Source organism: Anopheles gambiae, chromosome 2, assembly GCF_943734735.2.
Source record: "Anopheles gambiae chromosome 2, idAnoGambNW_F1_1, whole genome shotgun sequence".
In the NCBI taxonomy this organism is placed as follows: domain Eukaryota; kingdom Metazoa; phylum Arthropoda; class Insecta; order Diptera; family Culicidae; genus Anopheles; species Anopheles gambiae.
The window spans coordinates 77,511,599-77,539,597 of NC_064601.1; the positions used below are offsets into that span (position 1 = coordinate 77,511,599).

General features: G+C 39.6%; 2 protein-coding genes across 4 annotated transcripts in view; one reads left to right on the forward strand and one right to left on the reverse strand.

Annotated features, from left to right (window-relative positions):
* Positions 1-11,625, forward strand: part of LOC1274136 (uncharacterized) — a 66,126-nt gene extending 54,501 nt beyond the window's left edge. For both annotated transcript variants that reach the window (XM_061644663.1, XM_061644664.1), the window contains exons 6-8: positions 1,363-1,539; positions 9,806-9,919; positions 10,758-11,625. In XM_061644663.1, the coding sequence (XP_061500647.1) occupies positions 1,363-1,539; positions 9,806-9,919; positions 10,758-11,152 (686 nt within the window). In that variant the 3' untranslated portion in view covers positions 11,153-11,625. The remainder of the gene's footprint in view (positions 1-1,362; positions 1,540-9,805; positions 9,920-10,757) is intronic.
* Positions 11,626-21,631: 10,006 nt separating this feature from the next.
* On the reverse strand, positions 21,632-27,902 carry LOC1274144 (alpha-1,3-mannosyl-glycoprotein 4-beta-N-acetylglucosaminyltransferase A). 2 transcript variants are annotated; one of them, XM_061644622.1, is made up of 6 exons: positions 27,619-27,902; positions 25,883-26,887; positions 25,662-25,792; positions 25,295-25,596; positions 24,768-25,029; positions 21,632-24,704 (listed from the first exon to the last, which is right to left on the reverse strand). In XM_061644622.1, exons 2-6 carry the CDS (start codon positions 26,862-26,864, stop codon positions 24,675-24,677), a joined length of 1,707 nt encoding a protein of 568 aa, XP_061500606.1. In that variant the 5' UTR covers positions 26,865-26,887; positions 27,619-27,902; the 3' UTR covers positions 21,632-24,674. The 2 variants fall into 2 exon arrangements, with proteins under 2 accessions (XP_061500606.1, XP_061500607.1); XM_061644623.1 differs by lacking the exon at positions 27,619-27,902 and adding an exon at positions 27,073-27,566.
* Positions 27,903-27,999: the final 97 nt, after the last annotated feature.

Sequence of the window (27,999 nt, forward strand, 5' to 3'; positions counted from 1 at the left end):
TATACTTGTGGAAAAGAGACTAGAAACAAATAAAAAAGAACCAAACTCGCGAGAGAAATCTCAAACAACGAATTTTTCGTTCACACTGTTTGATTGAAAGCTTGCAGCTGATAACCTACCCATCCCAAAACTCCTACACAAACGAATGTTTGGACAGACGTGCTCGAACATTTCTTTTTATTGAAACACATTTTTTGTTGTGCGCAAAAAAAAACAAACGAGCTTCAGTATGATGGCGGACTATTTGTTTCAAAAAATCAAACCATTGCTTGATGCTCTTATTCTTCCATTCGTTGATGTTACACTTTGCCCTGCCGTCCCTTTAACACCCCAACATCGGTACGACATTACCCCGCTGGGCATCTGGCCGGGTGAAAGCGAAGAAAATCTTCCAAAAGCCCACCATTCTGATCGAACCGATTGCCGATGAGCTTGGAACAGGGACAAAAAAGCGTTGCCTTGTGCTGGCAATGGCTATAAAAATTGAAAATCCTACGAGAAAAACGGAGAAGTAAAAATTAGGATTTATGTCCCATAATCAGTTTATTGATAACATTCCGTTTTTTCCTCCCCGTTTGCTGCCACTCTCTCCATTCAATGCTGCCTTCCGGGTGTACCAGATGGTGTAGGTAGACGCCGCCGAGGACATTTCGGTTGAGACGCACTGGCATTATCTGTGCTCAGCACTGCGCCTACTTGTGTGACTTGCGACCCCGGCAACACAATCTGCTGTCGTTGTCACAAGCTTGCAAAAGCCATTCAAAATGAGAGTTGACTGGTTGAAATAATCAAAGCCCCAAGGTTGTTACGCGTCGCGTTCGCAGTGGAGAGGTCGTGTGCCATTATGATGCACCGAACACAACGGGAGCAGAAGATTTTGAATTAAGATTTCTGTAACAAAACGTCAGGAGGTCGGTAGAGAAGGCTGAAAAACAAACCCTCTGACAAAGAAAGGAATCAACGCGCTCAATGTTGACTGCCTAATAAAAAGGGAGGCTTTTGATCCTTGTCCCCTACCTACAGATGGAGCGAGGGATTGTATATACGACCAAGCTAATATTACCATTTCCAAGTAAATCCTTGCCTTTCAAACAAAACCGACATAATTTTCCCTTAACACAATGGGGCGTCACATTAAAAAAAAGTGTACGAACAACATAACCACCTGGGGCTATTGTTCCCAATTCGTAATTTATAGCTTTCATCTCTTCAGTTCCACGTACAAGGGTGCAAAAAAAAATCACCCAACGAAGCGCTTCCGGTATGCTGCTGCGCTCCATTCACTAGAACTTGTTTTCTTGAGCCGTTCTCAATCTCCAACCAACTCATCTTCTTCCTTGTTGTGTCGCTTTTCCGTTACAGAGGCCCGGGCAGAAATAGTTGGACCACAAGTGAAGTATCTGACACCTGATTCTACGCTGAAATTGATATGCCGGGTGGTGCAGAGCACGGAAGCCTCGGCATTCATTTTCTGGTACCACAACAACCGCATGATCAACTATGACCTCGACCGGGGCATCAACGTTTCCACCGAAGCCGGTAAGTATGAGTGTGCTGGGTAATGTAATGTTTCTGTGGTGGTACCGTCGTGTGCTGCCATCGAGATGAGTTTTTCATCCAAGCTCCATTCGACCTTCCACCCCCCCCCCCCTCTCCTTTTGCTTTTTGCCTCCAGGGTTTTCCCTGTTCCCGACCATTTCTTGCGGCCATCGTCAACCGGCTCTTGATGGAACCCGTCGCGAGCTGTTGATGAGACGATGATGTTGATCGAAATAGCTTTCCAGGCAGTATGATTGGATAAACACTACATAATGGCATTATAATATGCTGAGCAGTGCCAAGCCTGTCTCGGGTCATGGCAACAGGTATTCGAGACCTGTTTCGTTATCCTGTAGCTCGGGCGATTAAGTCAACCGGAAGCCAAACAACGGTCGACACACTGGAAACAGATTACCGGTAGTGTGCTGGATGCTAGAAACACTATCCCGTTTTATTAGCATACAAGTGTGGGTGTGTGTGTGGGAAGGATTACTATTCACAGCCCAATAACCTATTACGCTATAATCAAAAATCCTAAGTAAAGCTTACCGAATCTGTGCATATCGTTATTTTATATCTATAAATAAATATAGTAAAACACATTGTGTAGTTTGATTCCACAATGTCAAGGCCCACGCTTTCATTTCTATTTCTGATTGCACAACCTTTTGGCTTTTGTAAAGTCTAGACATCTTACGTGCGTTACAGAAGTCTTTTATAGAAATTATACAATACAAATCACCATTACGGATGGATGCAGCAATCAGAAAATTGATTGAATTTAGTTTTGATAAGCAATGATAAAGTGTATCGTATTCCAGACGATTTATCGTATTACTATCACGACAGTATATGAACAGAACAGTGCAGACCAGTACAAGCTTTTGAAACTTATTTAGTACCATGCATCCGGATAGTCAGTCCATGCTACGAGGGGAACGGCTTGAACCTACAACGGGCTACTTGAATGTTTTTAAGTCCATAGAAGTTAATTTAACGAGTTAACGAATGGAACAAGAGACCGAGAGTCCGCTACGGGATTTATCTATGCAAAACATTACGCTTCTATCTTCACAATCAAACAATCACGATACAGGTTTTTCTAGTAGATGATGATGATGGACCTTTAACATCGTTGGAGTTGAATTATTTAACTTTAATGGTGAAGAGCTATCGTGCTAAGCACTCCCACCATTAATAAGACGATTATCAATAGCACGTACATCACATTTGATGTCGAAGGTCTAGGTCTGAACGACGTGTATAACCTTTAGACGTCACCCAGAGCATGCCATTCACAACAATAAATGCCAACATCAACTAAATCATTTCGAACATTTTAGCATTAAAAATATGGTGCACACAGTAGTGAAGAAAGCATCAAGGAAAAAATTGTATTTCTTCACTGTTGCACTAAGCATCAACGATAACAAGCTACTGTGCCGCTATTGAAACTCTATTTGTTCAATGAGTAAAACTGTACCACTAAAATGCATCAACCCACAATTATCAATGGCTGCTTTTCACGGTCGCTTGATATAAATTAATAATACTCACTCCCATATACACAATTAAAATTCAATTCATACAGTTTCGAAGTTAATTATGCTGACTAAATTACAATTATAAATAATCGCATTTATGTATTTTAACTGAACTGCCTCCACAGCCACATAATACATAATTACTTTACGCATAGATCATTATCCAGGGTGGGGGTATAATCTACTTTAAACATTATACCACACCGTCGCTCATTAATAAATCAACTTTTCAGCCCCTTGTTGGTAAGCTTACAATCAATTGACCAAGCAGAATGCTAGTAGAATGCAACGCCATACAATGGTTTGTGCTGCAAATACATAGTCATATATGCGAATGAGGCGACAATGCAACCGAGCATGATTACATTAGTCAAGCTCTTTCAATAGATTACCTGAATTGCTCAATGTTTATGCACAGCAAAATTATGCAATTGTCTACCTTCAGACATACAGCGTGCACGCATACACACACACATGCGAAACGGGTGTTGTAATTGATTTATGGACGGGAATCGACGCTCGACGCCCGGAACGGTCCGTAAAGCTTCTTCAGCTTTCCACGCGTTATGCAACATTTATTTCCAATCCATTAGTCACGGCACACCGTTTGTGTGCGGGACGTGCTGCTAGCACTCAGCCAAATTAGATATCAACGATATTGACATTTTAAAATGAAGCTAGCTCTAAGGCGACAGCAGTCCTGTCGGATAACATATACAGGGCCTAGCACAGGGCCTGTATCAAGCGTGGCTGAGGATGGAATCTTGCTTCAACTGGACTTTTTGTTGAGCACGTTATTCACTTTTTATGTGTTTTTCTATAGCTAAAGACTACATAAAACGTCTAAAATAAACACTAAACACTAAAATAAAGCATATGTATGTGAATTTGTTACAAGAAAACCTGAGATGTTGCTTGCTTCTTCATTTACTTAACTAAATATGCTTTAAAACATTAAGCCACTTTAGACTATGATAAAATAAAATACAACATCCAGTAGAACAAATATGAAATAAATATTATTAAACGTTCTTTGCACAGTACAGGAAGCAAACACTAGCCTGAGTTTATAGTTTCTCCTTAGCGATGAATGAAATATTTCTACCAAGTGCCAACATAAACCAACGGTCGGCTGGCGCCGGAACAAATGTTAAACACGTCCACGGTGAAAGAAGGTTAGCTTTCCATTCCCCCCCCCCCCTCTTTTGTGGAGCAAACATCATGAATCATTGTGCATTGTGGCTGTTAACACCATCGCTGTAAGCACCCATTGTCTGTTTACTGACCGTGGTGACGGCCGCGCAGACGGAAAGTACCAAACCGTACTTCTTACTCCCTTCAAACATCTCTATATCATTCAAATTTCCCGACTGCTACATCGCCCCCTATCTTTGCCATGGACGATGTGTGTACAAGTTTGAAGTATCAAAATAAATATTGCCCCCAAATAGGCGAGCAACCGACTGGGGGCCACTTCTGGCTCGATTTTGGCTCGGTCATGCTTCTGACGTGAGCAAGCCGCTTCCTAACCTCGGTGCCTCGATATCGCTCAAGAGGAGACGACGGTGCAGTTCGGGATGAGGTTTCTCTTCGACACGATTTCAAATATCATGCTACGATCGCAAGCCGATGGGGTTTCTTCATGTTTGTTCCGTTCCGGGTTTGGCCAGCATGTTGCATATGGAACAGAATCTTTGCATGTGTATGGGCTATATTCCACTCCACTTTCCCAGCCTCTCGCACTTAAGGGGTTCCTTCACGTCCTTCCGCCGGGTATGTGCGTGCACGTTTGGGAGTGTAGTGCACATGGGGTAAGGCTCCTTACTTTTATTAAAATGAATTTTTGACCCTACGGCACAACACCAAATTGAGCTCTTTCTTCCATCGACTTTGCATGATGGTGGCTCGTGGTTCCAGCAAACATCCTGCCCCACCATTTTTTCGCATCCTTCAATGGCCGGATGGCTCCAGCACTGCCTGAAGTTGGAATACCACCGCCAGAAACAATCAGACCCGTCGCCGTCCGGTGATGAAATATGGCCAGCGTTCGCTCACGAGTGTGGTCGAGTGTGTTGGTGGTGGTTTGTCCCGCTGGTGATGGTATTTGTGACGAACGCCAGTTGCACTATCGGACACCAAACCCGGAAGTGTACGAGGCACGGTAAAGGCTAAGCTGAAGCTTGCCCACTTGTGTACCCCACCGCATGCGACCGCAGCGAACGGGAAGCAGCGAGAGTGCCGTCCAACAGCTCAGAGACCTCGACAGAGTGACTTTATGAACCATGAAGAAACACTCGAGTAGATGCACATGGACAAAATCCTTTTCCATTCCAGTCACACTGCCCGTATCTCCCCCCCCCCCCCCCCTCCCACACTGCACTCAAAGCGAGCTAAGGGTTGGACCCGAGAGATGGCCAGATGATGATATCGGATTTGGAAGGAGCTGGCAATGTGTCTTGTGCAGATTTTATAATAAATGATGGCCTTTTGTCCAAAATTTGCATTCAACTTTGTTCCCCGAACTCGTTTGCAGTTTTGCAGCGCCCGGGTCCGGACGGTGACCACAGCGAGTAGGGGAGATGAATATGTAGATTAAACGTGATAACCCTGTTCTGAAATGTGGTCGCTACCTCCGGCCAACAAGCACAATTCGGGGTAATTGTACTGGCAGCAGTAGGAGTAGGAAGTCGCAATAGTAGTACCGGTTCTGGTAGAGCTTTTTTATTATGTTACAATCATTATAAAGCATTTATTTTAATTAATTTTGTACGACACATATTGCTGCAAGAAGGGTTTTGGTCAACCAGCATGCATACCCCGGTAATCGACATGATGATACTCGATGCGGTGCAGTAGATGCTGTACAGATTAACGAGCCTATCTGTCAGAGGATCTTTTTCGATGTAGTAGCATGTACCATTGTACCATAAGCAACATACCCTAAATCAGGCGCTTGTTCTGCCCGTTTCCGAGCATCGTTAGGCGACCAAATGTGCAGCAAGGGCTCAATAAATCACGACATCTTTATGAATGTGCAATATTTTATAAGAAATGCTACGGATTTATTGTACGAACACTTCGTAATAGTTAAAAGCAGGTTTTAATACATCTTTTTAACATTGATTTGTTGTGTTGAAAAGAGCTATAACGAACCAATCGTTTTTAATGTCAGGCTAATACATGTTTTATCATAACTAATCGCGCCATCTATTGGCACGATATTACACTGACATGTAGTAGAACATGGAAAAGGTTTTATATTTAATTCAATTGATTTATACAAAGTTACAAGTAGGTTGCGCCTGAAAGTTACGCAGATTAAATTGCAAATATTTACAATATTTGTCTATAAATTTAATTTCAGAATTTCTATTTTTTTTTAAGAACCTGTATTTATTTCTTTTTTTGTGATACTCTATGCTATTTGTTTTGTGCTGATGTTACATGGTACCGTGAGTGTTTTTAGTGAATGTAAAACATTACAATCTATTGTAAGTGTTATTCCTGATAAAGAAATATGGGTTGTTTTCAATAATTTTTTTTAGGGTATATTAGGAGAGAATTTTCACAGTACGTTCGAAAACTAAGCAATACTAAGGGGCAGATTATAGTCTAAACTAAGCGTCCGCATGGGGACAGATTCACCACCTTCACCTTCCCACGTTTACATTTACCATTCAATTCGTCTACGGTTGAACGATTGATACCTCAACCCATCTCGACAATTCTGCAAAGCCTTCAATGGTGAGACCACTAAGAGCCTCCTATCTTAATCCGCTACCGAGCACTAAAAGGATGTACTTTTTTCTGCTAAGCGTAACGTCCTACGCGAACATGCCGGCCTATACAGACTTTCGAGACAAATTCAGTACTTCGCAGCCGGATAGCTACATATGTACTTATTATGGGATTGGAATGTATTGAGGACGATGGTTCTTGTACGTTCGAAATGACCACAATAAGCGATCAATATCATGGACAAACATATAAGCGTCCATGACTGTTGTTGAAACTATTTAGGCAAGTTTACCAGACATGTAGAATTCTTAATCATACTTATAGAGGAAATGAATTGAACTAATTAAATATATTTTCTAAACGTCACAAACTCGTAAATTTTACATTAAGAACAAGTTGGTAGTATTAATTTTCACTATCCATTTGTCAACACTTGGAAAAAAATCCAAAACCAATGCTATCAATTGTTACAAAATTTCTATAAAATTGTTAAACAACAGTACGAAAAAAATCTTCTGATCTTTTCATTCCCTCAACACACATCAAGTTTTTAGTAAACCCATTAGGGTAAATGTACCAATAGTGGTGCAATTTGTAGTGGTACACATGTGTTTTAATAGATTTAAAATGTCAGGAAGGACAATTCTTGACTATTTTAACACATTGCTAGGAATTTGTTTTATATTCGCAATCACAAACATTTTTACCAGGAAACACATCAATTTTACGAAAAAATACTTATTTTTGTGAAAAAATACTTACAACGAAACAGTACCTATAATGGTGGTATGGTTCCTATAGTCGTCGTATTGTGTTCCTATAGTGGTGGTAAACAAAGATGGATCAAAAACGGTGTATAATATCAATAAAACTTAGTTTCAAAGCTGTTTTCGTGAGAATAGCAAGGATTACTATCATTAGATTGATTTCTTGCGTAATTTGATCGTAATAAAATGTATAAATTTGATTGATGAAACTATTGACTAAAGTACTGCATCACACCTGCCGTCAACCCACACCCTTACCACACGCGTTGTTTTGATAAGCGAATTTTGGCCTTTTATTGGTCAATTACCTACAGAAAACTCATTTCCGTTGCTTATTTTAGTGAAAACAGTAAGACATGTGAAAAATGTTTTCTAGAAAATCTAAAATGACCTGTTTTTATTAATTTTATAACTAATACCACTATAGGAACATGCCTGTTTTGTGTAACTATTATTAAACTATGGTAAAAAAACACTTAAAAATGCATAAATAAGGAAAAAGGCACATAATTTTAGTAAAACAATAACATTACAATTGACATTTAGCAATAACAGTTATGTTGAAAAACTAGTAATTGCGTGGTTATATGGTCATTAAGAGCGTTAACAGAAATATGAATGTCGTTATGAAATCCTAAGGATTTTTGGAAAAATGTTGACACATTTCACAAAATAATGGAGTTTTAGGTCATTAAGTAACGGAATGACGCCATGCATTTTTAGTGCAATACCACCACTATTGCTACTACCACCACTATAGGTACGTTTACCCTATGCATTCTAAAATCGTAATTGTTACACGGCAACGCTTATTTTGCACTGCTCCCTTAAATCTCACAAAATTACTGTAAGCAGCGTTCCGTTCAAGTTAAATCCGATCTTTCAATTTATCTGGCAAATCTGTCTAGACAACCACTACAAATTGCGTGTGCCACAAAACAAATGATTCTCCAAACCGTGACTGCCCCCCCCCCCCCCCTCCTCTAACCAACGTGAAATTGATTTCCATCCATGCACAAAGCAACGCAAACAATTATTTGCACAATCGTTGCCATTTAAATGCTTTGATACTTTCGAGCCATTGAACACGAAAGCACAAACACACGCACACACACATACAGACATTTCCAATCATCCAAACACTGCAAGCTTAAAGCTTTCGGCTTGCAGCAACTGGCTGAACCAAAGTGTATGAAGACCAGGTGGTCTCGTCCCATACAAATTGACAACTAATTTCGGAATCAAAAAAAGCTCCATTTGACAGAATGGGTGAAATGATTTTCCATAGGAACCGTTCGCTATGTTCTTAGCAACACATACGTAGTACACATTGGTGTCCTCATCGACGGCATTATTTTGATCCAAAAATGGATTTTAATTAGTTCAGATTTGGTTTAGCTTACAATAAGAAATATTTTGAGTGCTTTTTAAGATATTTCAGTGCAAATAACGAAGATTACAAGATTGTTTGTGTATTAGGCAAGTTGTCAGAAAGCTTGTTTGGGGAAATGTTTTCACCCATGCTGTCAAAAAGTGACGTTCAACTTTTGCTATGAAAAACAGGCTATGAGACCACCTGATCTTCATACACTTTGGGCTGAACTTTCAAATTGTAGCACGTTGGCGGGTCGTAACGTGCCCTTCCAGCATGCCATGAGATTTGTCAGCAAGCGTTACATTTTCGTTCGAATTCAATTAGCGATTCCGTTCGAATGATCAGCTCAGAACTGTAGCTTCCCTCTCTCTCTCTCTCTGTCTTCCATCTTCGGAACAAAATGATGACTAGATTGTAAATTGTATGGATTCCAATCGGCACGCGTCCTGCCAGCGAGCTTGTCGCACACAAATTGAATTCAATGGAATAGGGAACGAAAATCAATTTCACTTCACTTGGTTATTAGCTAGTATTATTATTATTATTATCTTTCAAAGTATGTGTGTGTGTGTTGGTGTGTTTTTCTTTGCCAACGAAAATTAAATAACACGCAGCATCCAGGGCAGATGAAAGTTTGCTGCCGCAAAAGCATGACACATCACTCTGGTTCTCCCGGTGACTCTCTGATCGCCGAATGGGGCACTAAACGTGCGGCCATTTCTTGCCACCGTCACCGTCTGTTTATCGAATGTTGGTTACCAATGCTTATAATGGTTTTATTTTTATTCCTCCCTTCCCGTTTCGATCCACTTTTTTCTTTCGCCCCAAACTGCTTTTGACAGATTTCCACTACTCGGAGCTTACGATAAGTCAGGCCAGCAAGGAGCACTCGGGAAATTACACCTGCGTTCCAAGCAATTCGCAGCCAGCGAGCGTGGTTGTACATATATTCAAAGGTAAGGTTCCGCTTCAAGCGGGACGGGACGGATAGTGGTCATACAAATCCGCGCCATCATCGAGCCCCGTTGCCACTTTTCCTTGCTATATCCAATCCAACACGACGGTGGTTTGTTTCACACAGGCGTTGAAACTTTGACACCGGGCCATTTTTAATTTCCGTCACCGGTTTTTTTTCTCCTGCTGTTCAGCATTTTGTTTATTTGTTTTTGTTTTTTTTTTCTTTTTGTAGCCCTCCCTTTTCCTCCCCTATTGGCCGCGTTCTCTCTTTCCAGGGTATTTCCGCTTCCGCAATGTACGCTATTTACAGTCGCTTTTTACCTTTAGGAGCGTTTGTGTGTATTTATACTTTTTTTTTCGTTCATTTGTTGGTTACTTATGCAATATTTTTTATTTGCTGCTCAATTATTATGTGCGTAAACATTTGGTACATTTCGTGTACACAGCGCTCCTGCCGGCGAGGGCGAGTGGCCAGCAGCTGATTTAATGTTTAATTATCCTCGGCTGCACGGATGAAAAAAAGGCACAACAGCTTGCTTGTCCCAGTTTTATGCTTTACTTTAAACCTTTTATTTGATCATGGTCATACAGTCTTGATTATGTTTATTTTCCCTGCTCTGTCCATTTTAATTCTCTATCTCGGGATTGAAAGAGGAAACTAATTTTAATCACTCTTCTATAGTAATGTTTGATGAAAAAATGCAGCAAACTTTGCTCTTTTCATTCCTAAAAAGCAGAACACATGTCAGAACGAATTTCATTGCACTGATTTTTTGCTCTATGTTTCATTCCATGTTCTCTCTCTCTCTCTATCTCCCTTTGCACAACCCGGGGTAGGTGATAATCCGGCGGCTATGTATCACGAGCATCGCAGCTCATCAACGATACCGTACCGGGACCGTTTGGAAATGTTGCGGTTAGTCGGGTTCCTCCTAATGGTGTTGCTGTACGTACGCCACTGGCACCAGACCGGGCTTGCCACCGAGGAGGAGGAGGAGGAGGAGAGCACGTCCCACCCGGTGGCACGGTGTGGACGGGCAGGAAAGTACCGTCTCCGCCCGTCAGTGCATTGCGTTTCTACGTGTCGCGTATCAGAAGACTTGACGCATCAGCAGCAACAGCACGTGCAGCTTTACACCGACACCGACACCAACAACCACCAGCAGCAGCAGCAGCAGCAGCCAGCAGCGTTGCAGCATCACGCGGGATGTCATTTGATCTCATGTTTCTGAATCGCTGGGGGTTTTTGATGCAGAACGAGTTCGTTGCAACAGGGGAAAGGGGAACGCTTCGTCCGTGGTTTGGTGATTACGATTGCATCAAAGTTAAAGCTGTGTGCAACGGCGTCTGCATGGTTCTTGGCAGTAACGTTATCCTTTAGATTTTGTTACGATATTCTTGTACTGATACGATATAATTGATACTTTTACCTTAACATTGCGTTACAATATTTGAAAGTTGTTTTAATTTCATTGTTTTTGTTTTAACTTATTACATCCGTGTTTATATATTTTGCACATTACTATTCGGTACTTATTGATGCACTATGTTTTCTTATATTTAATCCTAATAATGCTTTCTAGCTATCGTGTGTGGAAAGTTGTTTTTTTTATTACTAGAAAAATAATATTATAGGATAAAACAATGGTGTTACATGTCACGTTTAATAAAACGATATTTTTGAATAAGTCTTCGAAACCAGCTATGCGTTTTTTTTCTGTTACCTTTAAATTATTGAAACAATAAAGCGTGTTTTAGAAAGGAATGAGAAATCTTCAAAGGGTAAGGACAGTACAAAGTTTTATCATATCGTTCATATCGTTGTTCAGTATGTTTGTATCGCAATCGAGAGCAAAACATAAGTGGCTATGGTGAACAAGCAAACAAATCTTTCTGTCAGCATAGCCCATATCCGCAAAGTACTAGGCGCCTCCATGTTTGCAAAAGTATGAATCCTCTGGCAAATAGAATCTAAACAGTCGTCGTTAAAGCACTGATGTTTTTCCCTGCAACTTTCTATTAACAAATAAGTTTCAGTTTGTAATATTAAAAAATATAAAATAAATGTTAATTTGGATATATCGCGCCTGCAGCATTGTTGTTGCTTAGCACAGACCAACAACCTGATCCTGTAAAACATGGGGCCTACACAACAGATATAAAACACTTTCATAAACATTCGTGTAAACACTTGCCGGTCTGGTGGTACAGTCGTCAACTCATACGACTTAACAACATGCCCGTCATGGGTTCAAGCCTCGAATGGAACATCGATGTTCTCTTAGACCGCGACAAAGGCGCCCGTTGCCGTCTGCTTGTGAAGTTTGGACGTGAATTTGTAAGGTAGTTTATGCGCCTAAATAAGGACAGACTGAATTAGTAATGTGGTATTTACATGTATTAGATAAGTATTTGTAATGCCGATAAGAATATGTGCAGAAAGTATTATGGTTAGCCCATTGCAATTGAATATCGTATTCGTCTGCACTTCCTCCAAAACATTTACGGGCGCCTTTGTAGCGGTTTAAAAGAACATCGATGGTAAAGTGGGTGGTAGGAGGAAAAATATATCAGGCTAGGATTACATTCCTTAACTATGTATGTAACAGCAGCAAATATTTAGATTCTGCTAAAAAATCGTTGTTGTTGGTTTTGTGTCGCTTTTGTTTGATCGGAACCTTATCCGATTGAACCGTTGTTCACAAAATTGATAAGGTTCTCATGGAAATTTAAATTTTTTTTGAAAATCTTTTTATATATTTTGGTTTACATTTTCAAAACAATCATTACAGGTGAAAAAAAATGTTTTAAATGTTTTTGATATTTAAAATATATATATAGTTATGTACACATGCGCTACGCGCTATGATACAGGTGCTGAGTAAGAAAACGGTCGCAAGCGAGCCATCGATGTTACTCCACGCGCGGAGTCAAGTTCCAACGGGAACTCCACTGGAAGCAGGTTCCCACGACCAGGTGTGGTGTCGTATGCTCAGACGGACCGAGGCAACATGATCATCATAAACGTGGACGACAACGTGACCGGCAAACCTGGCAGCACCGAAAACACCAGCCTAGCTAAATACCACCGAATCCAGAAGTTAGCTTTAGTCTTAGTTTAGCAGTTCGCAAATAAAGATCCCCAGTAATGTTTTTTTTAAACTTACTCCGGGCTATCGTAAACATAATTGGCGCAGTCGGCTAGGCCCAATTCACGTTCAGTGACAAGTGTTCAAGTACAGTGCAGTGAAATAACGGAAATAAATCTGTGTATCGCCCGGACTTTGCTCCATCGCCCGATCCGTGGTTGACTCGTGACGATCGCGTGAATTTCATTATTTCATAAAGTGTAAGAACAAGTGCACGAACGGTTGGTTTCAACTATTTAGAATTGGAAGAGAACATTCCAACAAAAGCTAGCGGCAAGACTCCCCAGCCAGCGTTACTGGGTAAACTAATCAACGCAGGACAATCGCTGACCCAACCCGTGGACAACGAGTGACCAAAGAAGAAAAGGAAGGACAATCGCTGACCCAATCCGTGGACAACGAGCGACCGAAGAAAAAGAGGAAGGACAAAGCAAAGGACAGGTAACGGAAAACTCTAATTTCCCGACACGTGGATAAAAAAGGTGAGTTACATCCTAAAGCATAAGTTCCCCCACTCTTATAATAAAAAGGCGGTAGGCAACAAACAATTTTTATCATTGAATGCCAAAATATACCCCTTTCCCAAAAGTTCGTTCTTTGAAATTCACTAGGGACAAGAAAATTCCAGTGAAAATGGAACAAAATATACACGCATTGATTGAATCTATGCGCTCGTTAGAGGAACGCGTTAACACACTCCAAGCGGAAAATGATAGTTTACAACGCTTCCAACAACAACAACAGCCAACGACCTCGAGTCGCAGTGCTGACTATTTTCGTATCCCGGATCCAATTAGGGTCATTCCCGGATTCGACGGAAACAAAAAACAGTTAATCGGTTGGTTAACAACAGTTAAAAAAACACTAGACCTCTTCAAAAACAATGTGGCACCAGAAATATTCAGTGTCTACGAACAGACCGTAATTAATAAGATAGAGGGCAAAGCACGTGATACTATTTGTGTGAACGGAAACCCTACTACTTTTGATGAAGTCGCAGATATTTTGCAGAACGTTTATGGCGATCGAAACAATATCGCAACGTATCAAACACAATTGTGGAACCTAAAACAAAACGAATCTTTGAGCCTTCACTATAGAAAAACAAAAGAAATTTTGATCAATATGAAATCAGTAGCAAGACAGAACACGGTATACGCTTCACATTGGGAGGCAATTAACCTGTTTTTAGAACAAGAATGCCTCGCTGCGTTCATAAATGGTCTGAGCAAAACATATTTTGGATATGCTCAAACCGCACAACCAGAAGACTTGGAATCAGCTTATGCCTTTCTATGCAGATTCCAAAATGCCGAAAGAACTAAATCAAACACCAATAATGGGTTCGAAAAACATCCTAATGTCGATAAAAATGTAAAAAGGGATAATAAATTTTCACAACCTAAACACCTTGAAAATAGACCATTCAATAACATGAAACCATCTTCAGATCGTACAAAAATTGTTCCCATGGACGTCGATCAATCCTTACGGTCCAATATGAGAAACAAAATTTTCTCGCATACAGCCGAAGAAGATGACGGAAAAACAATATCAGAAGAATCCGATTCAGACGAAGAAACCGATAATGAAGAAGATGTAAATTTTCAAATTACTGCAAACTTAAACCCACCGAGTTAAACGCAATTAACGGACTACCCTTTTACACAACAAAATTAAATGGCTCAAACATCAAACTTTTAGTAGACAGCGGAGCGAACAAAAACTTTTTAAATCCAGAATTAGTTCCACTAACTCAAAGAGTAAAATGCGAAACAATCACCATAAAAAATAAAAATGGTAAGTTCAAATCACAAGAATGCACATTCATAACTATTCTAGATAAAAAATTAAAATTTTACCTTTTCAAATGTCACAATTATTTTGACGGAATACTCGGATATGAATCACTCTCCGATATGGAAACACTAATTGATACAAAAAATCATAAACTTATTCTACCCGATCGGACAATCGACTTAGAAATAAGAACATTAGAACCCCCTTCAATTACATTAAATGCTAATAATTCTCAAATTATAAAGCTTCCTGTTTCTCAAACAAAAGGAAACATGTTTCTTCCAAAAGACATTCAAATAAAAGATGCAATAATTCCTTCAGGCGTTTATAAAGCAAAACAAGGATATGCTAAAGTTCTTGCCAGGAATTACGGCGACACATTAACATTTCATTGGACTAAACCAGCAAAAACATATGAATTGGACAAAATGATCGAAATAAATCACATGAGCACACACCCATATAATGATCATCCGCAAAATTACATAGCAAATCTCGAAAATTTAATTCGCACCGATCATTTAAACAAAGAAGAAAAACATAAACTTTTCGAAATTCTTAAACAAAATCTAGGCATCATCCATCAAGAAAAAGAAAAACTTTCATGCACCACCGCTATTAGACATCGAATAAAAACTAAAGACGATATACCCATTCACACAAAAACTTATAGATACCCCAATATTCATAAAGCAGAAGTGAATAGGCAAATCGAAGAAATGATTGCTGACGGTATTATCCAACATTCTATATCCCCATGGACATCCCCAATCTGGATAGTCCCTAAAAAATCAGATGCAAGTGGAAAGGAGAAATGGCGCATCGTGGTTGACTATAGAAAATTGAATGAAAAAACGATCGATGATCGATACCCTATTCCCAATATAGAAGAAATTTTGGACAAGTTAGGTAGAAGCATGTACTTCACTACACTTGATTTAAAATCCGGCTTTCATCAAATTGAAGTTGATAAAAAGGATAGACCAAAAACAGCTTTTAGCACAGAAAAAGAACACTTCGAGTTTATACGAATGCCCTTTGGCTTGAAAAACGCACCTGCTACTTTTCAACGGGCCATGAATAATATTTTAGGTGACGTTGTAGGAAGAAACTGTCTCGTATATCTAGATGATATTATTATTTTTGGTAAATCACTCCAACAACATTTGGACAATTTGAATAAATTGTTGAAAAAATTAATTGAATCAAATTTAAAGGTTCAATTAGACAAATGTGAATTTTTAAGAAAAGAGTGTGAATTCTTAGGACACATCGTAACTCAAGATGGCATCAAAACCAATCCAAACAAAATAGAAAAAATATTGCATTGGCCCATACCAAAAACAACAACCCACATTAAAGGCTTCTTAGGAATCCTTGGTTATTACAGAAAATTCATAAAAGATTTTTCAAAACTGACCAAACCCCTCACAAAATGTCTTAAGAAAGGTTCTAAAATAACACATAATGACGAATTTATAAATTGTTTCAACGATTGTAAACAAATGCTCACTACTGATCCAATTTTAAAATATCCTGATTTTAGCAGAAAATTCATTTTAGAAACAGACGCAAGTGACTTCGCCCTTGGCGCTGTACTTTCACAAAAATTCGAAGATGGTAAGGAACACCCAATCGCTTACGCTTCTAGAACGCTTAACGAAACAGAGTGCAACTATTCAGCTACCGAAAAAGAGCTACTCGCCATTGTTTGGGCAACCAAGCATTTCCGACCGTACATTTTCGGAACAGTTTTTGAAATAAGAACTGACCACAAACCCCTTGTTTGGCTAAGACAGAAAAATGATTTAAATAGAAGACTTCTTCATTGGAAACTTGCCTTGGAAGAATTCGAATTTGAAATAAGAATTCGAATTTGAAAGTATAAAAAAGGTACTCTTAATGGAAATGCAGATGCACTATCCCGCATAACAGAAAACCCTGCTTTAACATCCGAATTAAATGCAAATACTGCCTCTAACAATACTGACACTATGACGCAACACTCAGCAGATACTAATGATGACGAATTCATCCCAGCAACTGAAAAACCACTAAATGAATTTAGAAATCAAATAATACTAGAAGAAAATAATAATGATTCTCGAGAAGCAATTACACTTTTCGGAAATTATCATAGAATAACAATAAAAACACCCCTTTTTGGACCAGCTATGTTGATCAACATAATCAAAGAATATGCATCTCCCAAATGTGTTACTGGCATTTGTTGCAGCGAAAAAATCTTACAAAACTTACAAATTATCTACAAAAACTATTTCTCTCGCGCAAAATCGATCAAACTATTTTGGACAAAAACAATTTTAGAAGATGTAACTGATGAAATTGACCAAGATTTGATTATTGAACGACAACATAATGCAAACCATAGAGGAATTATTGAGACCAAACTACATATTGCTAGAAAATATTATTTTCCAAACATGAAAACTAAAATTACTAAATTTATTAACATTTGCAAAATATGTCAAAAAGCTAAATATGAAAGACGCCCATATAAACAAAAATATCAAATTACTGCCACTCCTAAAAAACCTTTGGAAATCGTTCATATGGACATCTTTATAATTAGTGATAAACATTTTCTAACCCTTTGCGATAAGTTCTCAAGACTAACCATGGCGATTCCTTTACAATCACGAAACGCTATACATATACTAAAAGCACTAACTCAATTCTTCGCTAACGTTGGAAGACCTTGTTTGCTTGTGATGGACCAAGAATGTTCGTTTAAATCCACCACAATCAAACAATTTCTTGAAGAAAATAATATAGAATCTCATTATACAAGTGTTGGTCAATCCTCTTCAAATGGAACAATTGAAATTGTCCATAGAACAATAAGAGAATTGCACAACATAATCTCACTACGAGATTCTACAAAAAATTTATCAACTACTTCAAAAATTAATTTGGCAGTCTCAATTTACAATGATTCTATACACTCTCAAACAAACATATCCCCCAAAGAACTATTTTTCGGCTTCAAAAACGAAGATCCTATCCCTGAGGACCTTCAAGAAAGAATTAAACAAAAAGAGGAACTTTATAGAGTGTATGCCACAAAACAAAAAGAAAAAAAATCTAAATACATAGAAAAATTAAACAAAACACGAGAAGAACCAGAACTATTCAAAGACAATGACACGATCTTCGAAAGGAAAAGAAATAATTTAAAACACGAAGAAAGGTATCGTGAAACGAAAGTTTTCGATAACCTAGTTACAAATATTTTAGACCGAAATGGAAGAAAAATTCATAAATCAAAATTGAAAAGGAAACGAAAAACCTAACAAACCATTTAAGTTCTTTCTCATCCTTACGGAAATCACAGCTGAATACTATAAAAAACTAAAAATGAAATTTGGAATGATTCATTCCCTCATAATAGTTTTAACAAATTCAAAACTTATAACAGCAACAATTTATAGAGACTAACCTTAACTATATTCAGAATTTAGCCAATAATATTAGCCTAACCAACCATCTTAAGGACACCTTAGACTATAAAATCCTATCAGTTTATAAAAAATGAGGAAAGATAAGACCTAGAAAACAAAAGAGAGGCATAATAAATGCAGGAAATCGCAGATCAGAAAACACTTAGAACATTCAGAAAACAAAACCATATCCAACATTAACGCTCAAGTTAGAATTAATTCCGAAATAGAAAAATCAGTGAACAAAATTACACAAACTCTAAAAAAAAAATCGAAAATCAAATGAATAATCAGATAAAAGATCAGATCAAATGAATAATCGTAAAAACTGAAATAGAACAAGTAAATCTTATCCTGAACATTGATAACATTGTACAACTGTAGAAGACATAGAAGAATAGACGGATGTAAAATTTGTAACCAAGCATAAAAACACCATTTTCAATGTTAACGAGGAGTGCACGATTTGCAACAACCCACAACCGCTAAACGACAAGTGTATCTCAAATATCATCAGAAATCATCCATCTAAATGTACTACCACCACGAGCTCCGAGCATACGATAATACGAGAAATGAAACCAGGAGTCATTCTAATCGATACCACCCTTGGAGTGCCAGTCATTGATTCATGTTCAAACAGCCAAATAATAGCAGTACCCACACTAATTGAAACCGGCAATTGCACCGTAAAAATCTAAAATAGCACATTTACTGCGCATATTGATGTGTTAGACCAAGAAGACTACTTCCTACCCTTAACTGGCAGCAAAACAGAAATAACTCTTAACAAGCCAAGTATACAAGATCTGCACACAATGCATATTAGTAACATACATCAACTCCATACAATAACACTCCGCTTACGCACGCATACAATTGCAGGAGGGATATTAATTGTTGTTCTAACAGGCTTTCTTATAACTGCATTTTGCATCTACAAACACAAAACCAAACATGCAGAGAAGAAAATGTCTACCGAAGCTATTCACAACATCATCCCACTGCAAACGTCGGTAAGTCGATCGAGGACGCTCGACGTTTAAGGAGGGAGGAGTTATGTACACATGCGCTACGCGCTATGATACAGGTGCTGAGTAAGAAAACGGTCGCAAGCGAGCCATCGATGTTACTCCACGCGCGGAGTCAAGTTCCAACGGGAACTCCACTGGAAGCAGGTTCCCACGACCAGGTGTGGTGTCGTATGCTCAGACGGACCGAGGCAACATGATCATCATAAACGTGGACGACAACGTGACCGGCAAACCTGGCAGCACCGAAAACACCAGCCTAGCTAAATACCACCGAATCCAGAAGTTAGCTTTAGTCTTAGTTTAGCAGTTCGCAAATAAAGATCCCCAGTAATGTTTTTTTTAAACTTACTCCGGGCTATCGTAAACATAATTATATATTTTGATAATTACTCTTATAAAACTTATAAAACCATAAAATAAGTTATAAAAACACTTTTTAAAAATCGTTCAAAAATTAATTTATTTAAAAACTTTCTATAATATGTTATTTATATTTTAAATGATTTTTAATGCGTTAGTTAGCACAAAAAACCTGTTTTTCGAAGTGTCTTTATAGTTATGATACGACCATAATTTTTTGTTTCGTAATAAGTCGTGTAAAAACGTTTTAAAAAATTTGAAAAAAATATACGAAGAGGTGAAATAGTATTCTGCACAACTCACACATTCACTGTTTTTTTCTATCTCTTACGGATTGTCCGCAAATCGCAATAAACGACTGTCCAAATAGTTGTGATAGGTGCTGTAGCAATATCAGCAAGCAAAATTGTCGTATTTAGAGCATTGACAACCCATACTTAAATTAAGCATGGTCATTTCATCCATTACAAGTGTCTCTTTGATGTGGAATTTGGTCGAACAACATCAGTGGGCCATTTATCTATGAAGATGAAGACACTAATACGGTTACGTTCAATTGTGAGTGAGATAGAACCATGTCATGTGATATTTTGTTCACCACAATTGAAGATGAGTGCCACACAGCCCATGTTGCAATCGATCTTTTGCGCACAGTTTTTTAGGTTCGAATTATTAGTAGAAATTCTGATGGTTTTGGCCACCAAAGAGCTGCAATTTGACGCTGTTGGACTATTATTTGCGCCGGAGTCGTCTATCATAAGTGTTACACTAACAAACCAGAGACAATCGAAGCATTTAAAATCCACTTTCGCGATTCCAAAGCCGAGAAGGGGCTACACATAGTCCAAAATGTTTTCTAAAATTAAACCAACCGTTTTGGGCACTGCATGGCTAGCCGCAGCAACCACATTGATGAAATCACATTCCATAGCTGACCGGAAGTATTGATCTTTCAAATAAAGAAAAAGTTTTACAAAATGTCTTGTAGCATTCATTTTACACGTGTTTTTTTTTAAAGACAGTGTTATCAGGCGGACCCTATATACCAGGTAAACATTGTTACTAACATCTTGACAAGACAGTGCAGCAATAAATACAACCACAAACTGTTAATTGAAGTTTAGCGCCGAATTGGGCGCCGAACCATTGGTTAAATTGACCTAAACTTCTCCGGAAAGAGAAATTGAATATATTTCCTGGAAAATGTGGTTTTTCCGACAACATACCACAATATCCGGCAAACCTGGGTGAAATGTCCCAAACGGGAAAAGGAAACCTAACACTGTGTTATTTAATGATATTCGTACCTTGACTGGAGCCAAAATCGATATGACAAAAAATCTACTAAATAAGGAAGGGAATAAAAAATGGACAAGTTATCAAGAACATGTGTGTGTGTGATTGCATCAAAACTGATTAGAAAAAATATATATATATATACAGTGGAGCGCCGTTTATCGGGGCTAATCGGGGCTCGACCTCGACCGGATACTCGAATAACACGTATAATGATTCGAAGTGTATATTTAATCACAAATTCCTTAACTTTTTTTTAAATTCATCTTATGATTTAATAAAAATTAGCCAGTTTTTATTAATTTCATGTTTTTTCCAATAAGAATACTTGAAATTTGCCATGAATCATAGCGTTTTTTGTTAGGCCACTGTGCTCTGATAACCTTTTTTTTCAAATATCCTCCTCAGCACGCAATGTCACCTTTGTATTGAACGGTCATTCCCCAACAGCACGGTTAAACGGACAGCCGAATAAAAGGTACCGGCTCCACTCTATTCATGTTCTTTTCCATTTGTTTCATCACATGCTAACAGTTCTATAATTAAACAGTAATAGTAAAAAAATCAACCTGCAAGGATAAAAGCTAAATTGACAAACACAAACACGTAAATTGTATATTCAAACGAAGCTCTTTTATTTGACACCATGCACCATTGGTTTTTAAAGTTTACCGTCATAAATTTAGTTTCTCATTACTGGATTGTTTGCTCTTTAATATGTATGTATAGGCTTTTCAACATGGTTAGCTAACACGGTTCCGTCATTATTATTTGTTTTCTTTTGATTTCTAACGCTGGTTTGTTTGATGTCTATGTTTAGCTTGGGTTTTGTTTTAATTCGTGGAATGATTTATCCTAAAATCTGCATCTGGCACGCTTCCGCACGATTATTGATCAACTTTTCCGCCTCTGCTGTAGTGATGACAAATACAAGGTAGTGTTTCATTTTGTTTATCTGTGGTTTTTTTATTTTACTTTTACTAAATTGGCAAAAGCATCATGTTATTTGTGCCGATGGTGAGCTTTTTTTTAGCAAAACGAGCGATTCAATGAAAATCAGAAACAACAGAATGATTTGTTTCACAGATGAACTGTTATATTACGCAAATGTTAATGCTCCTCCTCTTGGTCTCAGCGTTGTGTATGGTAGCTATATGATACTATGTATCGCAATGTCTCTCAAACGAATCGACGGAGTAACACGCATACGACCACATTCACCACAACCAGCGTTGAACAACACGATCGAGTTAGCGCAATGTCCTTGGCATTTTGCATAAACCGCGACAAGAAAACGTGCATACGATTACAGTCCACATTAACGGCACACGCTATCGATGGTAACAATGGGAGCATTATTTTGATTATACTTTTTATTGATTTCGCTATGCTCGAATACGAATTAATAGGAACGAACGCAGTGCACGTGCAGATTAAATCACGACCCCTTCGCGTATCACCTTCTCCTCCCCCCAGCACAACGCACTATTGCTTCACACGTGCTGTCACGTTTTAGGTTCACCTTTAGCCTTTAGACGAGTATTTACCAATAATCTAAATCAAGAATAAAGGACACCAATGTTTGCACTTTACAACACCACAGCACAAAATATTACAAAAGCCATACTAATCCCCGTCGGTGGAGCAGAGAAGACAGAAAGCTAACTTGCCTCTGCAATCCCTCCGCCCTAACACCCACGGAGTAAAAGGCTTAACACCTGTTTTGGGGTTTCCGTTAAGTCTTAATTAAACGTGTGTTTGTTTTTTTTTTAGTCAATTTTCTCGTAAGTCGTTGCGGTTTGTTGTTGTTTTTTTTTACAAAGTTTCTTTTATAAAGGCATTTGACTTATCGTTTAGAACGTATCGGTTTACATTTGTGCATGCTTGAACGTGGTACGAATGGTAAGTAAGAAACTATGATTGGCAATCGATATTGCAGCAAAACGATTAATGCGTATCGAATGAGACAAATTATCTTTCTTCGCCCTATACACTAACACACTCATACACACGCATACGCACACATACAATTGATACAAAACACTCGTTTGTCTCTCGTTCTCTCTCCCTCGCGTCTCTTCGCACGTACGTTTTTTGTGTTATGAACAATGCTAAAAACAAACAGTAAAGCTACTAATTTGCGCAATTTACTAGACCCGTTATGGCGTGCTCACAACATTCCTATTGGGACATTAATGCTGAATTTCAATTTTAAAACACACAAATTAATTACTGGGGAGAAATAGTTATTAAGTAATGCAAGAGGAGAAAACAAAATGCACAACTTCCTCCTCACAGGTTCTTGTTTCGTGAAAGGAATTATGTATTGTGTAACACATGATCATAGAAAACAATTAAAAAACACATACAAATCTACTAAAACAACTGCGCTCTCTAAAATAATTAATATAACATTGTTGGTAATACGTGCTTTTGAGGAAAATCACGTCTCTTAAAAATGAGTAAAATCTTCAGGAGTTTTTTTTCGGAGACTTCATTGCAAGGCGGTGGCACCCGTACTCTAATTTTTTAAAACGTGATGTCACAAAATATTATAACTAAAACAGAGCTAGAATGTCATTATGTGTAACGAAGCATCAAGAATGGAACTATTTAGAGATAACGCCAAAAAGAGTACACGTATTTAATTATTAAAAAATAATAATAATAAGATTCTTCTTAAGAGATTCAACGTAAAAATTGTCTGTGTGTTTGTAAAAATGTAGCTGAGGACCTTTCAAGTAATTATGTTACAAATATTCTTTAACATAGTGATAACGGTTTGGCAGCTAAATGTGGGTTACTGTTGTACATATTTATAATACATAACAATCATCATTCCGTTACTGAAACACACACACACACACACACACCTAATGCGTTTTAGTTTTACCACATACACCGATACTGCCCCCTAAACTGGTTACACGTACATATACACACAAACATACAGACAGACACATTTTCTTCAACCACATATACCCGGCGCTTACACCAACAGCAATACAAAACAACGTGCCTAACTTAAGCCCCACATTTGAATGCGCGGGAAAGGGGGAGGGTGTGGATTGATTTTGCGGTTCAATTATGTTCCTACATAACACGACATAATAGCTAATACTACACAATATCATATCTTGCTGTGCGATTCCATTGAGTACACCACAATATTCGATGATCACATTTTTTAGACGTTCTAACGCTGCGTACCGTCCTTCCAACTATATAACACTGTACATGCTTACCTATTGCCCGGGGAACATAACGCCGTACATGAAACTAAAGTGCCTTTCTGGTGCACGGTCAAAGCCATAGTTAGCTGCATCAGATGTACCCGGGCGGCGTGTACTTTAGGCGCTTAACCATTAATTCTCATGCTATTGCCTTAGCATTCGCAGTGTGGATCGCTATCCTAGCGCCAATTGCTTTTGCAGGGGATGCATGTTCCACCCATCGATCGTTTCGTTTGGAAAGTTTAACCGATGGCAACATGCGGCGGCGTGTCTGTCGTAGCATTGTGCTACTATTTTGTTTAACCATATGTTGCTGCTGCTGCTGCTGCTGCTGCTGTTTGCCCGAAGCGACCAGCGCTCTTGCGCCTCGCCGTTTGATATCGCTCGCCCCGAACGGATCCAACATTCGGTAGTGTTTCTGTCACCGAACACCGTTACTCTGCAGGTAGATCTGCAAAAGAATAGGACACATGTACGTTATTGGAGTTCAACACGTTGCTTTCTCCCCACTTACCTCTCTCAGTATAACCCAATTCTGGCTGTCGCTGTTCACATGCAACCGTAGCTCTTTGAGTTTACCTATTTTGGAATCGATCACACCATCCGCTATGCCGATATTATTGAAACTACCAACCACAAGAAATCCGTCCTTCGTCACGTTGAATGGCAATGCAGCACTGATGAGCGACGTGTTGCCGCTAGCAGGAAGCACTTCTACGGTAGTGTTGTAGAACCGATCGGAAGGCTGCTCAAAGTTACCACTTCGAAAGAGAAATCTGAAAATGTAGAAACAGAAGAAAACATTGTTTACGTTCACTTCATATTTGTTATGGTTCTAACGTCGAAAGAATTTCGACACACAGGGCTGCTCGATTTACGATTACTCTCGCTTGTAAAACATTTAAATAGTTGACCCAAAGCGAAATTTGTCAAATTTTACCATAAGTAATATTAAAAGAGAATCAAAGATAACTTAGTGGAGTATGCAGAACAATTCAATGGGCATAAAATTATTCCCTAATTCTGAAATCCTTCACTGACCTTCGCACAGTAGTTGGCTGCTTGAATTTGAACTCGATCAGATCGCCTGGTTGGGGCATTAGTCCCCAGAAGAAACTTTCGCCCAGGTACGCTTTCTGCAGCGTGTATGATTTGTACGGCTGTATCCCGGTCCGCACGACCGCCGGTGGATTGCGATGCGGATGGAAGTTCGGTATCTTGCCGAACTGTTTGTCTTTCAGCTTTTGCACCTTGCCCCTGAGCGACGATTGCGTTCCGATGTGCTGAAACAGCGAGGGTTTGTAGTGGATCCACAGTTTAGACATTTCCTGCTTGCAGCTTTTCTGTAAATCAACAAGAACGATATGGTCAGTGTGTGCCATGCGGCCATAGTATAGTGGATACTTACGCCATCTTTATCCACACTGCACACCTTCACGTATATTAGATGGGACAGCAGCCAGTCGACGGGTTTATCGTTGAAAAACATCTGGAAGAATGTTATTAACCAAGGCAGATCGGCAGATTTGAACAATTTTCCTGAAATAAACAAAGAAAACGTTTCAAACGTACCGAATCCACCGCATGCACACTGCCCAAATTTGGTACCCCTCCTTTTCCCCTTTTTACCTATGAAACCTAGCTGGCAAAAGTCAAGCACGAACCATTCGCTGTGCTCTTTTTTGGCCGTTTTCTCCAGCGCAAAGTTTTTCATTATCGTCACAAAGCCCTTCTTCGTGAGTATATCGTCCTCGAGCTGGAGATAGAAGGCACCCTTCGGTTGCGCGTACGCCATCAGGAACGCAAAGTCGAGATTCTGTTTTGAGCGCCACCGCACTCGATCCTGTGAGTCGTTCAACGTTTGCCGCAGATTGTTCATGTTCGGGTAGTAGGACGCGGCCGGCGCAATAATCTCGATGAAGCCGCTATCGATGTAGCTAGCAAAGCGCGTCCGTATCTCCTGCGCTACCGTCCGCACGTAGTCCAGGTCCGTTTCGCCTACGAACAGTACGATCATCGTGTCGTTCTGTTCCTCCTCGTCCATGTTCGAGATGAGATTGTCGATCGTTTCGACGAGGTACGATTGCTTGTCGCGCTTGACGGTCGGAATTCCGATCACGATTGAGACGCCCTGCCGTTTCTTGCTCTCGATGTAGCTCGGCTGCAGTGAGGTAGAATCGTCCAGCAGGTGCGGCAGGAAGTGGAAAGCGGTCGGAAGCTTCAACGATTCCGCCAGCCGGGTCGTCGACGTCACGTTCCGTATGAGAGAACGCGAGTCCGGGCTCAGGCCGTCGAGCAGATCCAGGTTGGCGAGCGACACGTTCGCACCATCGGTCGAGCTAGTAGCGCCGGTAACCCCGTTGGCCCCGTTCAGTGCAGCTAGCCGCAGATACTGGGACAGGATGGCCACATCCTCCTGCTTGGTGCGATACATCGACTCCAGATACTGCATGCGCATTTGAAACTCGGCCATGCGCTGCGACATCGACTGTTCGGTTGTGTAGTCGGTACCGATCACCACGATCAGCACCGTGCACGGTATCAGCACGAGCACTATGCCGTAGAGGCAGCCACGCCGGCGCATGGAGGAAGTGCTTATTCCCATATTCATGGTGTCCGGCAAGGTAATGTTATCTGCAAATGGAAGATTGTAGTGATTCAATTGAATAATATTGCATCATTCGTGTTTATATCGCAGCACGACGACACTGTACGGTGGTTGTTGGTAGAGAAGTACGCAAAACACACACAACACGAGAGTCATTTTCCAATCATAAATCATATTCCAACGCCAAGACATTTACCAATTCAATTATTACCTCGGAACAAGTACAAACAAAAACCATCATTCTCCCCTAGAACAGTGACACTGGAAGCCAAGGTTGTCAACAACACAATCCAGGCGTCCCGTGGAAGTTGTCCTAGGTTATCGGAAAGCTGTCCGAGTCGCACTGAACCGGTGTCGCAACAATCATGCCAAGCTTCTCACACAACAACAACAACGACGTAAAAAACACGTGAACCACACTGCCATGCGAAATGTTTCACATTACATCGCGCTATGGGCGCGCTCAAGGGGAGGAAATATTGGGGCGAGTTTCGAGCTACCATTTGCGCAACAACAGCTGTGGTTATAATTTTAACATACACCCCACCACCGCATTCGCTGCAGCTGCATTGACGCCATCAACCACCATCTCCTCCCTTTTAACAATCCGATACTGCGTGCTTACATATCACACGCAGAGTAGGAGTAGGGAAAACGCCCATTAACTTTCTTCTACATCCCTTAACGCCAAACTTTATAAGGTCGCAGGGGGGGGGGGGGCGGATTTCGGTTGCGACGCTGGATTAACGTAACTCACCACCATTCAGGCAACTTATCCGATGTTTTCTATTACTAATGGTACGGAGAAGGATTCACGTCGTTTCATTGCATGGATGGCGTATCCATTGCTAACACGAATATAGCATTTAGGTTCCTTAAGTTTTCAACTAAACTAATACCACCGGGATGCGTATGAGATTCATGTTTATCTTTCACTTTTCACGCCCGAAACCAGGAAAATGCACTTTTGGGTTGGGTTTTGGGTGTACTTTCGAGTAAGTGTATGTGTGTACATATGTTTTTTTTCGGTTGCTATTTTGTTTTGCTATTTTTTTTCTCGCCATCTGTCACTTTGCCGTCAGCTGTCGGAGCCAGAGTGACCAGAAATACCGATTTATCTGTACAGTCTTTTCCCGAG

Bases quoted from the DNA above. Each gene is read 5' to 3' on its own strand.
- LOC1274144 (XM_061644622.1), bottom strand. From the start codon at position 26,864: ATGAATATGGGAATAAGCACTTCCTCCATGCGCCGGCGTGGCTGCCTC. The intron at 25,793-25,882 runs GTAAAAAGGGGA...TGTTTATTTCAG, and splicing joins TTGCCAGCTAGGTTTCATAG to GAAAATTGTTCAAATCTGCC. The intron at 25,597-25,661 runs GTAAGTATCCAC...GTTGATTTACAG, and splicing joins GCAGTGTGGATAAAGATGGC to AAAAGCTGCAAGCAGGAAAT.